We start from the raw sequence: 15,276 nt of genomic DNA, 5'->3' as shown, positions 1-15,276 counted from the left end.
CAGCATCAACTAAAAAACTCTAAGAGCAAGACATATTTTGCCAAAAATAAAGCCCTTGCTAGTCAAATGTGTCAGATAAAACCCCAGAACTTTGCTAATTAAAAAAAGAATCTCCAAAGATAATCCTTATATGTTATAATGCCATTTCCACCAAAACATTATTTTATTTCCTTATCATTTTGTTATAAAACCTTATTCTTTTCTTTTACATGAGTGGAATGTAAGAGTATACTCTCCATGAGTATTTCTGTCAACTAAAAAACTACCCTATGATTATCTGTAAATTCACCTCTTTGGTCTATGATGAATTTGTTGATCTTACATGACAATAGTGGTTTCCTAACTTTGTGTTTTAATATTGTATCTTACTTGTTTAATTCCATAATTCTCTCAATTCTCCTTAAAATAAAAATCATATATTAAAATGTTCTAAAAATCATTTGGGAGTTCTGGTGGCATAGTGCCTAAGGCATTTGACTGCTAACCAGAAGGCTGGCAGTTCAAGCCCACCAGCCACTCCTCAAAAGGAAGCCTGAGCAACCTACAATCTACTTCCATAGAAATACCACTCAGGAAACCCATGGAAGAGTCACTATGAGTCAGAACCAAGTCGATGGCAGTGAATTTGTTTGTTTGTTTTAAAAGATCATTTAAATTAGCTTTATTTTGAGATTGGCAGTGGTGAGTGAATATGTGATCAATGTAATCAGAAATACCTTAAGGTTTCAATCACAAGCCCAAAACTGTGAGAGAGATTTTGCTCACCTTGATTTTATATCTTTCTTTGTAGTTCTGCAGTAGTACTGAGACACCATGCTTCTATTTTGGTGGATTGCTAAGCTAGCGTTTATTAAACACTTTGCAAGAGCAGAGGGTGTGGAGTCAAAAGACCTGGGTTCTAGTCCCAGCTCTGTTTCCTACCTGACTTAGGGCCTTACACCAAGTTTCTAGACTTTTCTGCTATCATTTTCTTTTTTTAAAGCAAAGATAATCTTGTCTAATATAACTCCTACAGCTCTTATAAGGGTTAAATACAAAAGCACATGTAAACTATTTTAGGGTTGGATGTACTTAGTGATTATCTAGTCTGTCCCACTCATTTTAGAGAAGAGTAAAATTGAGGCTAAGAGAATGGAGATGAGTTATGTAGGATTATATGGCTGGTATGGCATGGGTAATATGATATGCCCTTAAGAAATTCACCATAAAGATGTATGAGTACAGTGAATCAGCCAAATTCATCCTACTCAGCATTTCATTGGATTGTCCCCCAGTTACCAGTCTTAAAAGTCTAGCTTATTATAGTCCCATGAAAAAGATACAATTGCAAAATTCCAAATATATAAAATGTGTGTACTCTGCAAAGTCATTTAATAGGTCCAATTGGATGTGAAATTCTTATTTGGATCAAGGACCTATGCTAAGTACTAATGAATCCAAAAAAATATCATTGCTAGAATGAACCTACTCCATTACTGAGTCTACCATTAATGTTGCTTAAAAAATACTTTTGGGCATGGAATGGTCAGTGTATATGTTATTTGGTGATTGGTTTAACAGCAGAAAGGCATCTTTCTGAAAGAACTGCCCTTAATTTTTCGTTTGAATCACAACACAACATATCCTTTAGTAAAGGTATGTATTGTTATCATTTCATTCCAGTAGATGGTGAAACAAGAATCCATGCTGAAGGCTGCCTTGCCTCTCTTTGCCAGATTCATTGTCAGCAATGGAGTCCAGACCAAGCACGGAGTGTTTGAGGTCACTCTGGAGACTGTGGACAAAGCCTTGCCTGTGGTGACGAGGAACAAAGGGTTGAGACTGGTCAAAGGGGCCACGGGCCTGCTTTCTCCTGACCTCCTTCAGCTGACTGACCCTGACACGCCACAGGAGAAACTCACCTTCCTCCTGGCACAGCTCCCACAACATGGCCAGCTCTACCTGCAGGGGACAGCACTACTTCAACCCAATTTCACTCAACAGGACGTGGACAGCAGGAATGTGGCATATAGGCACTCAGGAGGGGACTCCCAGATTGACCGATTTACTTTTGTGGCCACAGATAGGACAAACCAAGGCTTTGTTATGAATGGGAGAGTGTGGGAAGAACCTGTTTCATTCACCATCCAGGCAAGTATAGCAGACCAACAGTTCATTGCCAATCATTGAATTCAAGGAGAACCATCTCCTTATTTCTTTTCCTCTTTCTTTCACATAACATGATACATCTACAGCCTGCCAGACACTCATTCAAGATCTGGACATATTAATCATGAATAAAACAGACATGTTTTATGGGCTCATGGGTTGACCTTGAGAGTGTGGTAGTACAGGAAGTTCCCAACTTACCATGGAATTCCATTCCCATGACTCTGTCATAAGTTGGTTATGAGATAAATCAAAATCTCTTTTTTTAAGTTTTTATTATTACCTTTTATTATAAATATTCTATAAATCTGATCCTTATTTGTCTTTGTGGTTTAGAAACATTACACATAAACATCTGTTAGTAAACATGAGAATGGTAACACACTGCAACATTGTTTGTGGTATATATTACTAACAATAAGATGTAAAAAAAAGCTCATAAGGGTGGTTCATTGTAACTTGAATATGTAGTAAGTCAGGGACTACTTATACAGAAAGGAGCAAAAAACAACGCTTTGGTGTCAGATGAGCTTTGTAATTTCTCCTTTGCTTTTTGTTAGCTCAGTGACCTTAAAAGAATTCTTTAACTCTTTGGATCTACTTTTCTTTCTTTGAAAAACATGTGTATCCAGCTGTTAGTTGTTGTTGTTAGCTGTTGTCAAGTTGGTTTCAACTCATAGTGACCCTATTTGCAACAGAACAGAACACTGCTCAAGTCTCCAACATCCTCCCAGTCCTTCCATATTGCAGCCCATTGTTGCAACCACTGTGTCAATCCATCTCATTCAGGGTCTTCCTCTCTATTGCTGAATACTTTATCAAGCATGATGTCCTTCTCTAGGGACTGGTCCCTCCTGATATCATGTCCAAAATATATAAGATGAAGTCTTGCTATCCTTGCTTCTAAGGAGCATTCTGGTTGTGCATCTTCTAAGACAGATTTGTTCATTCTTCTGGCAGTTCATGGTATATACTCTTCACCAACACCATCATTCAAAAGCATCAATTCTTCTTCAATCTTCCTTATTCTTGGAAGTACAGCCAGAATGCTCCTTAGAAGGGAGAATGGTCAGACTTCGTCTCTTGTACTGGTCATGTTATCAGAAGGGATTGGTCCCTGGAGAAGTATATAATGCTTGGTAAAGTAGAGAGTCAGCAAAAAGGAGGAAGACCCTCAATGAGAGGGATTGCCACAGTGGCTGCAATGATGGAATCAAGTATACAATGATTGTGAGGGTGGTGCAAGACCACGCGGTGTTTCATTCTCTTGTACACAGGGTTGCTATGACTCAGAAGTGTCTTCATGCCTCCTGACAACAACTTCCTTATTCATTGTCTAGCTTTCACATGTGTATGAGGACACTGAAAATACTGTGGTTTGGGTCAGGCACACCTTAGTCCTTAAAATGACATTTTTGCTTTTAAACCCTTTAAAAAGGACTTTTGTAGTAGATCTGTCCAAAGCAATGCATCGCTTGATTTCTTGACTGCTGCTTCCTTGGGTTTTGATTGTGAATCCAAGCAAAATGAAATCCTTGACAACTTTGATAATTTCTCTATTTATCATGATATGGCTTATTAATTCAGTTATGAAGATTTTTGTTTTCTTTATGTTGAGATGTAATTCAAACTAAAGGCTGTAGTCTCTGATCTTCATTAATAAGTGCTTCAAGTCCCCTTCACTTTCAGCAAACAATGTTGTGTCATCTGCATATCTCAGGTTGTGAATGAGTCTTTCTCCAAACCTGATGCCATGTGCCGTGTTCTTCATATAGTCCAGCGTAGACTGTTCACTTAGCATATAAATTGAATAAGGGATACAATCCTGATGCACACCTTCTTTGATTTTAAACAATGCAGTATCCTCTTCTATTTGAACCAAGACTGCCTCTTGGTCTATGTTCAGGTTCTCCATTAACATAACTAAGTTTTCTGGAATTCTCATTCTTTGCATTGTTATCAACTTTCAGTCTTTCTGGTATTCTCTGCTTTTAGCCAAGATCCATCTGACATCAGGAGTTATATCCCTCATTCTATATCCTCTTTTAAATCCAGCTTGAATTTCCGGTGTATCCAGGGCACTAGACCATTGCCTTAAACATATTAGATAGTCGATATCTAGTAACTACTATTATGATGGAGTCCTTGGGTGATTCAAACTATTAAAGCACTCAGCTCCTAACTGAAAGATTTGAAGTTCAAATTAATCTAGATATACCTCAAAAGAAAGTCCTGAAGATCTACTTCCAAAAAATCAGCATTAACCCTATGGAGTACAATTCTACTCTGACACACAGAAGAGCATTATGAGTCAGAATCAACTTAACAGCAACTGGTTTACTATTATGATAAGACTTGTTGGGCCATGCCATCTCCTGGCATTTAAAAGGCTTTCAACTAAAGATATGAAAACTTATGAGGCAGCATCAATATTACACATGTGATAGTAAGGAGCTACAAATTTTTTAGTGCTTACTGTAGATCAGTTCCATTTTATATGAATCTCATTTAATTCTTATAAAAATTCTTAGTTAAATTTTATTATCTCCATTTTATAGATGAGGGAACTGAGTTTCAGAGGTTAAATACTCTGATCAAAAATACTCAGCTATTCAATTCCATTACTAGGTATATACCCTAAAGAAGTGAGAGCCAGGACAATAACAGATATATGCACATTCGTGTTCATTGCAGCACTATTTACAACAGCAAAAAGATGGAAACAACTTAGGTGCCCATCAACAGAAGAATGGATAACAATTGTGGGTACATACCCACAATGGAGTACTATGCAACCCTGAAGAATAACATAGAATCTGCAAAACACCGCACAATGTGGATGAACTTGGAGGACATTATGCTGAGTGCAATAGGTCAATCACAGAAGGACAAATATTGTATTAGTCTGGTGTAGTGCCTAAGGCATTTGACTGCAAACTGGAAGGCTGGTGTTTCAAATCCACCAGCCACTCCTGGGAAGGAAATTGGCCAATCTACTTCTGTAGTTATAGTGCCCCAGAAACCCAAGGCGGGGTTGCTATGAGTCAGATCCAACTCGACGGCAGTGAGTTTGGTTTTTGGTTTTGGGTATTGTAAAAAGTCAAGGAAATGTTTTTACATGGAAGGAAATTTTCTTTGTTGGTTACCAGGGGTTGGAGGTGAGGGGAGGGAACATTACTAAATAGGCAGAGATAAGTATTGATTTGGGTGAAGGGAAGGGCAATGTACCAAATGTGAATGATCTACACAGTGGCACTGAGGAAGAAGAAGAAATGGAGAGGTGCATGGGAGGTACAGACAACAAAGATGAACCCTTTTGCACATACAGTACTGCAGTGTATGGCAAACATTGATCCACAGGTGGATGAATGTGTGGACAGGCTGAATGATTATGTATGTCTATCAGAGGGGAGTATGCTTATGACCATGTAAAAGATGGGCAGACAAGGTTTCTACAAGTATATTTGTATATTCTGTAAGAATTTCCAGGTATGTAGTAGAGCTGACAAGGGTCAGGGTTGTAGTCACTTCTTGGCTACAGCCAGCTACCCAGAGGGAGTGAGTAGTTGGACCTATGGGATCAGGACCATGGTCACAGAGGACAGCAAGCTCAATTGGCATAACATATTACACAACTTTGTTCCACATCCTACTTTGGGTAGGTGAGTAGTGACTGGGATCTTAAAAGCTTGCAAGCAGCCATCTAGATGCAACAATGGGTCTCTCCTCATCCAGAGCAAAGAAGAGTGAAGAAAACCAAAGATGCATGGAAATAATTAGTCCAAGCGACTGGTACACCATGTGATCCTCAACCTATATGACTATGAGACCAGAACTAGATGGTGCCTGGCTACCACTGTCAACCACTCCGTAAGGGATCTGTGTAGGAGATCCTGAATAGAGTGGGAGAACAATGTGGAACAAAACTCAAAATCATAAAAAAAAAAAAAAGGACCAGGTTTGTTGGTCTGATAGAGCCTGGTAGAACCTTGAGACTATGGCCCCTAGCTGCCCTTCATTTCTAGAATTGAACCCTCTCTTGTGGCTTCCAGGCAAACAAAAGATAGGCATGTGAGCTGAACATTTACATTACATAGATACACTCGTTGGAGAGAACAATCATTGGAGAATAGAAGGGCTGTGCATGCAAAGGGAGACAGCACAGGGGGCAGGAGTGCATGGGAGGGAAGGACACAGGGAAGAGGTGGCTATGAGGAGGAAGTGAGAGGAGAGCTGTTGCATTGTGGGAGATTACAGTCAATGTCATGAGACAAAGTGTACATGAACTTCTGTGGGGAAGATGAATTTGCTCTGTAAACTTTCACCCAAATCACACACACACACAAAAAAAAACCAACTCAGCTATTCAGTGACAGCTCCTCATTCTTTCTGATCCCAAATTCTTTGTCCTTTCAATGGCAGTACACTGCCACATTTGTGTCAACTGTTTGATGATTCTTGGAGGACTTAATACTTTTTTCTTTTTTTTAGTCAAAACGCCCCAAGCATGTCCTGGTTTTCAAACCCTAGAATCCAGTTTCCTTGGATGTAGTTTACCCTGTAAAACACACTTCCATCACTACCTACCAATTATGTAAAATAATCAGATTTCCCTCTTACTCTTTAGTCTCTATCAAGGTAAGATCTGAGTAGAAAGATGAGGAGTCATGATAACATGGAGTGAGTGCTGGGTGAGTCTTTGACCCCAGGGAGGCCCAGAAAACGTAATGAAGTTATGATTTATTGTGAAGAGAGAAAAGGTATTGATGATGTTGACACACAATATAAGAAGTGCCTTGTACATAGTAAAATTATTATGTTTCTATTAATTTTTATTATATATCTTAATTACTACAAATCCCATCTCACCCTCAAGTCTATTAATATCTTTTTCTTGACATGTAACTTCTTCCCCCAGATTGAGAAATGTCACTCTACTGTCCATACACAAATGATAAACCATTCTAACTATTTCTATATGTACAATTCAGTGGCATTGGTCATTTTGCAAGTTGTGGTTGCATTCTTCCTATCCTTTTCTACATCATTCCACCACCATTATTTTAAGCTTACTGCTCTTACTTAAACGTTCCATCTAAACTTTCAAGTTGCTGGTGTCAATTTGATCTTACATAGATGATTCTTTAAAGAACACAATGCCCAAAGTAGACATACTTTACTAATTAAAATAAGATTATTTATTTATTTTGGTTCAGAGAAGACTTCAGGAGACAGTTTTTGTTTAAAGTTTAAAGATTATCTCAGGGCAATCGTTTCAGAAGCTCATCCAGCTTTAATGGCTCCAGAAAGTCTGGATTCCATTGAGAATTTCAATATCTGTATCTGTTCTATATTTCTACCTTTTTGATAAGGGCTTTTCTATAGACTCTTTGATCAAAATGTTCAGTTATGGTAGTCAGACACCATCCAGTTCTCTGGTTTTATAACTCATTCCTTTATTTTTATTGTGTTTCGGGTAAAAGTTTACAGTGCAAATTAGATTTCCATTCAACAATATATAGAGGTTTTGTTTCATAACACTGGTTGCAATTCCCTCAGTTTTACAGCTCTACCTGCTTCCAGCCTGGGTTCCCTGTTTCCACTTGTCCTTCTTTCTTGTCCTCTCCTGCCTTCTGGACTTTGCTCTGGAGCAAATGCTGCCATTTTGTTCTCATACAGATGATTATTCCGAGGATTATGTTCCTCATGAGTGTTATTGTTCTTTGTATAGGCCTATCTGTTGTTTGCCTGCAAGGTGATCCCTGGGGGTAAGTCTAAGAGCCCCAGTCTTGGGGGTTCCACTAGGCTCTATCAGACAAGTAAGTCTAGTCTTTTTAATGATTTTGAATTTTGTTCTACATTTCTCTCTCATTCTGTCTAGGACTTCTGTGGTCCTGATCAGAGTGGTCAATAGTGGTAGCAGGGCACCATCTAATTCTTCTGCTCTCAGGGTACTGGAGGTTGTGGTTGTGTGATCCGTTAGTTCTTTGGACTAATTGTTTCCTTGAGTCTTTGATTTTCTTCACTCTTCTTTGCTCCAAACAGGAAGAGAACAATGGTTGTATCTCAGATGACCATTCACTGACTTTTAAGATTCAAGTCGTTACTCACCACAGTAGGGTTTAGAACACTGTATTTGTGGACTATGTTATATCACTTCACTTAGCTGTCCCCCAAGACTATGGTCCTAAGTCTCCAAGCCCAGTGACTCACTCCCACAAACTGGTTATGGCTAAGAAGTTTTCAAACTTTGCCCTTTCTTTCCTGGATATATTTACAGCACATACAAATATGTATGTAGATATATCCTCTGCCAAAACCATATATATGGTCATAGATGTAGTCCCATTTGCCTGCCCATACCTGTTCAGTTTGCATGTCTGTCTACGTATCCATTTGTAGATTATTATGTTATTACTGATATTACAGGATTGTGTATGCAGTAGTATTCATCTTTGTTGTCTGTAACTCTTGTGCACCTCTCAATGTCTTCCTCTGTGTTAGTGATATTGTGCTGCTCACTCCTTTATTGTATGTTGGCTTTCCCTTCACCCAAATTAACATGTGTCTGTTATCTTGTTAGTGTTTTTCTCTTCTTTCCCATCCCTGGTAACCATCAAAGAATGTTGGTTTCTATGTGTAAACTTTTCCTTGACTTTTTACAGTAGTGGTCTCAGACAATATTTGTCCTTTTGTGATTGACTTATTTCAGTCATCATAATGTCCTCTATTCACATTATGAGGTGTTTCATGGATTCTGTGTTATTCTTTGACATTGCATATTGTTCCATTATGTGTATGTACTGTAGTTTGTTTACCTAGTCACCCATTGATGTGTACCATCTCTTTGCTATCATGAATAAAGTGTCAATGAGCATGGGTTCCATTTGTCTATTAGTGTCCTGGCTCTTATTTTTCTAGGTTGTATACCTGGTAAGGAACTCTGGTAGCACAGTGACTAAGGAATCTGACTACTAACTAGACGGTTGGTGGTTCAAACCCACCAGCTACTCTGCAGAAGCAAGACTGGGCAATCTACTTCCATAAAGATTTACTGCCTTGGAAACCCAATGGGGGTTGCTATGAGTTGGAATTGACTCAATGACAGTGGGCTTGGTTTGGTTTTTGGTATACCTAGTAGTAGGATGGGAGAGCGCCAGTGGCATATTGCCTAAGGCATTTGACTGCTAACCAGAAGGCTGGTGGTTCAAACCCATCAGCCACTCCTCAGAAGGAAGATTGGGCAGTCTACTTCTGTAGAGATACTGCCTTGGAAACCCAAGGAGGGGTCGTTATGAGTTGGATCTGACTTGATGGTAGCGAGTTTGGTATGGAGTAGTAGGATTACTGAGTCAAAGGGTATTTCTATTTCCCACGTTTTAAGGAATATATGCCAACATTTTAAAATGTCTTTAATATTCTGAGCTAGAAGAACTACTTTTAAAGAAGCTAGAAGTTCAATAGGAGCTCTGGTAGCATAGTGCCTAAGGCACTTGACTGCTCACCAGAAGGCTGGCGGTTCAAACCCACCAGCCACTCCTCGGAAGGAAGGTTGGGCAATCCTACTTCCGTAGTGATACTGCCTCAGAAACCCAAGGAGGGGTCGCTATGAGTCGGGGCCGACTCGATGGCAAACAACAACAACAACAACAACAACAAGTTTAATACGACTAGGATGAATTTTATGGCAAGTATGACCACAGGCCCTAAAGAAGGCCACACAGCTAGAGTTTAGATGTTAATACTTTCTAAAAACAAATGATCACAACAGGTTTGTAGTACTTTTCTAACAACTTTGTTCTTAAGGAAAATAGAACGTAAAAAAATAAAACTGCATTGAGCTATTTATCAGCTTTGAGGGTCTCTTAGGTTGGGCAATCCTACTTCTGTAGTGATACTGCCTCGAAAACCCAAGGAGGGGTCGCTATGAGTCGGGGCCAACTCGACGGCACATAACAACAACAACAACACTACACCACTTGAAGTATTTTGGGTTTTCCTCTCCTTCCATTGTCCCTCTTGCAGGCCCCCAGTGTTGTCATAGCTTTTTCTCCCAAAAAACCATGAAAACTATTTGACATCTTGCCTCCTCCCCCACAACTTCACAGCTCTGAGTGTTGTTGCCCATTCACACACACACACACTTTTCAGGAGAGAAGGAGAATGACTGTTACTTTTGTAAGTGTGTGTTGCTTTTTTCCTTTGTTAAATAATTGGTTATTGTAAAGAATTCATAAACTACAAAAAAAGGATAAGAAAAGAAAAAAACCTTTTACAATCATACCGCACAAAGATAACAATTGTGGTTTTCCTTCCATTATTTCATTGTCTGTGAAAGAAACAATGAGATGATATTATATGTACTATTATCTCTCTCTCTCTCTCTCTCTCTCTCACTGCCATGGAGTCAGACCTGACTCATAGCGACCCCTCCTTATGTTTCCGAGGTGGTATCACTATGGAAGTAGATTGCCCAATCTTCCTTCCGTGGAGTGGCTGGTGGCTTTGAACCACCAGCCTTCTGGTTAGCAGTCAAATGCCTTAGGCACTACGCCACCAGAGCTCCTTATATACTATTATGCATATGTCTCTTTCCACTCTTCATTATATTATAAACATTTCCTCATGTCGTTAAATATACCTTGAAAACATACTTTTTAGTGGCTACATAACAGTCTTGGGCAGAAACAGTTGATAAATCTCCTGTTGGACATTGATAATTTTTAAAATGTTTTGCTAACTGCTATTATAACTAAAGGGAGCTCTAGTAGCATAGTGCCTAAGGCACTTGACTACTAACCAGAAGGCTGGCTGTTCAAACCCACCAGCCACTCTTCGGAAAGAAGGTTGGACAATCTACTTCCGTAGTGATGCCACTTCGGAAACCCAAGGAGGGGTCGCTATGAGTTGGGTCCGACTCGACGGCACATAACAACAACATTATAACTGAAATTTTAGTGCACATTCATACATTATATATCTGTGTATGTATTCATATATATATATGTATATATATAGTCATACACACGCATACATACGTATACATACATAAGTGAAGTCCCTAGGTGGTGAAAACACTTAAGGCACTTGGCTGTTAACATAAAGGCTGGAAGTTCAAGTCCACCCAGAGCTACCTCAGAAGAAAGGCCTAGTGATCTACTTTGAAAGATCAGCCATTGAAATTCTATGGAGCACAACTCTCCTCTGACACACATGGGGTAATCAGGAGTTGAAATAGACAGCAACTGGCATATACATACATACATTCATACACACACACACATATATACAAATAAATATATGTATATGTACACACAAGCAGACACACATACATTTTTGCTATATATCTAATTGTCTCCATAGGATATACTCATAAAGTGAAATTTTTGACTACAAGTATGTGTATGTTTTTAGAGTTCTCTATATTTATTTCCAAATTTATTTCCATAAAATTGTCACTATTTACACCTTTGCCAACAAAATATAAAACATTTGCTTCTCCAATTGTTTATTATCAAAGTATATAATTATGTTTATTTTTGCAAAAGAACTTTGCCAAAGGAAAAAAAAAATGGTGTGACAAAATTCCATAGAAATATACAAATTTTTTACAAAAATTGTGTTATAATCTTCTATTATATAACATGTTCCCCCCCCCCCCAATTATCACTAAATTGTGGACATTTCCCAAGTCCATTCTACACATTATTCTATTTAGTAGTGTCATAGCAGCTTACTATATAAAATACAAAATATATTGTGAGACTGGCAGAGGGGAATGAAGGTAGTATTCTTAGCCTGTTTTCTACTATCAGTGGTGAGTTTGTGTTAATCTAATCAAAATTGCACCATCTGTCACCTACAAGTAATTTGCAAGATGGACTGAACTCCACACAGACTATCATACCTGAATGAGGCCCTTGATAGTGTTTGAACCTATACTCTTGTTCTACTTCATGAGTAATTTCCCATTCATCATCTTTAAAAATTGAATCCATCTATTAGTCACTTGGTCCTCACCCACAGCGAAACAGATATGCATATGTCTGCAAATAATCACCTTTTGTTTTTTTCTTACTATTTCTATTTTCACTCAGCATTTTTGCCAACTGAACAAAGACATACCAAAAAAAATTCTATGCATGTTTAAACCCTTGCAACTCTGTTTCTGTTATTCACTAAACATTGGGGGAAAATGGGGAAATCTTTCCGTGGAGCCAACATTAATGTTGGAGTGCAATTCTTAGGTCCAATTTAATTAATTCACTCAGCAAATGTCCACTGAACTATTATTCAGACACTGTGCCAAGTGCAGGGAATGAAGAGAAGGAAAACAAAAAAAGACAAAGTTGGGTCAAAGTTTAAAATTGAAAGTTGACTTCTATTCCAGGCACTGTGACGGATGCTGTGAACAAGACAGAGGCTTTACCTTCACCTTCTTCATCCTTGTCTTTAGCAGAAATTAACAAAAGTGGGGGGTATGGAATCTGCAACTCGGGACAGTTTAATTGTCACTGTTGGACCATTAAATCTTTGGACGCATGGGGGTTAGAAGCCTTTGTATAACACTGCATGTAATTATGGACCATGCAGGTGGACCATTGGGACAAAACAGCTCCCCAGATCACACACTTGCATCTCCCATCTCAAGTGGAATTCCTGAAAAATGGCTGTTATGGGATTTACATCACCTCCCACGTGCTGAAGGCCTCTGACCCTGACACTGAGGATGATCAGATCATCTTTAAGATTTTACGAGGCCCACAACATGGACATCTGGAGAACACAACAACAGGTACCAGCTTTCTTAATCCTTGTAATTGCTCATTTTAAAATACCCAGTGGCTACCAGTGCTAGAAAGTAATTTAATTAAGTGCATGCCCAGTTGGTAAACACTCCCTAGTGCTTACTGATAGATGCCTTTTATGAATCAGTATTGGTGCTAAAGAGGGTTTGAAGCCCAGCTTACCTAAATTCATCCTGAGTAGGAGAACCAAATACTGAGACACAGCTGTTTATTGTTTATACCTCTATTTTTTTTGACAGCCAGATGGTAATGTATTCAGAGGGACACAGAGTGTCAGGACCAAATTCCTATTTTAACTAATTTTTGCTCCTATCATGAATTCTAAATTATTTCAGTTCATCTAAAAAAAAAAATTTTTTTTTCCTGGATTGTATGTTATTTCTGACTTTGAAGATAGTGATTTTAATCTATCACTAAACAGGATGGAACAGAATTACAAAATTATTTATACATGTTATAAGATAGTTGCAATAATGTTGATTCCTTAAAAAAAGTACTTTGTTTTTTAAATCATCATTTAGAATATAATAGCTGCGCAGTTTTATCTGCTCTTATTTAGTGTTTTGTGTGATTTCACATGAGATTCATTTATTTCTTCTTTGTAGGTGAATTTATCCATGAAAAATTTAGCCAAAACGATTTAAACAGTAAGACCATTCTTTACGTCATAAATCCATCTTTGGAAGTAAATTCAGATGTCATGGAATTTCAAATCATGGACCCTACAGGGAACTCTGCCTCTCCTCAAATGTAAATTTTTTGCTTTTTCAATAGTCCTGCATGTAATATCCAGAATGGATCTAATTAAAAATAGTGAAAGTATTTTTCAAACTGAACCTAAGAGGATAAACTAATAGACCATTTCACAAGCTCCTAGGATTTATTTTGAAAGAGATTTTATTATTATTATTATTATTTGATAGTGAAACAACCATTAGCTTTACAGAATATAGAAATGTTAAAAAATTAAGTCACATAGTGCTGGATCATCCATATTGTGCATGCCAATGCATATACTGTCCACTTGCACACATAGAGACTTGTGTCTGCCAATTCACTAGTGTTCAAGTCTGGGCTTGCAAGCTCATGTATAAATCATATAGCAAGAGGTTGCTGTACGCCCACGTTGGTAACCACAGACTTCTAGACTATTGAGCACTGAAAGAATGGGGATGGGGTAGGAAGGGTTAGCAAAATACCTTCCCTTTCCCTTACAAAAAAGATATGATTACTTTCAATTGCTTTTATAAGCGAATAAACCCATCCCAGATGATATGAAGACAGTGCAGAGAAAAATAGGCTTGGAGGGGTATTAAGTGAAACTTAAACTCACTGCTGTCAAGTGGTCCTGACTCATAGAAACACTCCTTGAGTTTCTGAGGTGGTATGTCTACGGAAGTAGATTGCCTAACCTTCTTTCTGAGGAATCTACTTCTGTAGTGAAACCTAGAATATGTATAGTATATATGATCTAGAACTAAGAGTAACAATCTTCAAAATTAAACAGATTGACAGACCACAGTACTTATATTCACTCTATCCCTATTCTGGACTTTTCTTGAGTGTAGACCATGAATAATAACTTACCAACTGGCAGATGATCATAGGAAGGCTATCAATAGTTCAGTTTTCCTTGTTCTGCTTCCCTTTTTCATTTGAAGCCCTTTTCAGTAGTCTCAGAGAAAAGTTGTTCATTCACACTAGTTTTAGTATTCACCATATCATTGTCTTACTACACACCATAGTGAGTGCAGCCCCATTATTGTCCATTTGGTGGAATCTGGACAAAGGAAGAAAAGAGCTGAGGAAAGGACTCCTGGCCTCATATTTTCTTCTTTCTGATCCTGAATTGTAATCCCACCATTCGCCAGCAGAGGTCTCTGTGGTCATTGTTAGAAAACAACTGGCTTCCTCTAACAAAACAGCCCCAGAGTCCTACCTCTATTGCCCACATAAAGGGTAGTATCTCACCCTCCCAAGCTTCAGAATTACTAGCTCCACAGATCCTTATTGTATGGTTACTGAATGCCGGGTGCACTGTATTAGGAAATAAGAGTGAAAAAAGGAAGACCTAGCTCCTGATATTAAAATTAATCCTGAAATTATAAAACTAAACAGATGGCCATCACCCATTTTGCAGCTTTTGCCTAAGAGGAATGATTCCTCAGGGGAAAACTCTGTTAAAAAAACATATATATATATATACATATACATATACACTTACATTCATATGTTGTTGTTGTTGTTATGTGCCGTCGAGTCGGCCCCGACTCATAGCGACCCCTCCTTGGGTTTCCGAGGCAGTATCACTACGGAAGTA

The 15,276-nt window shown here is 38.4% G+C and overlaps 1 protein-coding gene across 1 annotated transcript in view; it reads left to right on the top strand.

Moving 5' to 3' along the window:
- FREM1 (FRAS1 related extracellular matrix 1) overlaps nt 1–15,276 on the top strand; it is a 212,180-nt gene that overhangs the window by 154,350 nt on the left and 42,554 nt on the right. Inside the window, exons 24-26 of the mRNA XM_007956225.1 lie at nt 1,716–2,130; nt 12,742–12,943; nt 13,562–13,706. Coding sequence (XP_007954416.1) covers nt 1,716–2,130; nt 12,742–12,943; nt 13,562–13,706 — 762 coding nt within the window. The remainder of the gene's footprint in view (nt 1–1,715; nt 2,131–12,741; nt 12,944–13,561; nt 13,707–15,276) is intronic.

The sequence above is a fragment of the Orycteropus afer genome, unplaced genomic scaffold, assembly GCF_000298275.1.
Source record: "Orycteropus afer afer isolate SDZICR_OR568_19922 unplaced genomic scaffold, OryAfe1.0 scaffold00584, whole genome shotgun sequence".
In the NCBI taxonomy this organism is placed as follows: Eukaryota; Metazoa; Chordata; class Mammalia; order Tubulidentata; family Orycteropodidae; genus Orycteropus; species Orycteropus afer.
Note: the sequence above shows the minus strand (reverse complement) of the source record. Positions and strands in the feature narration are given on the sequence as shown.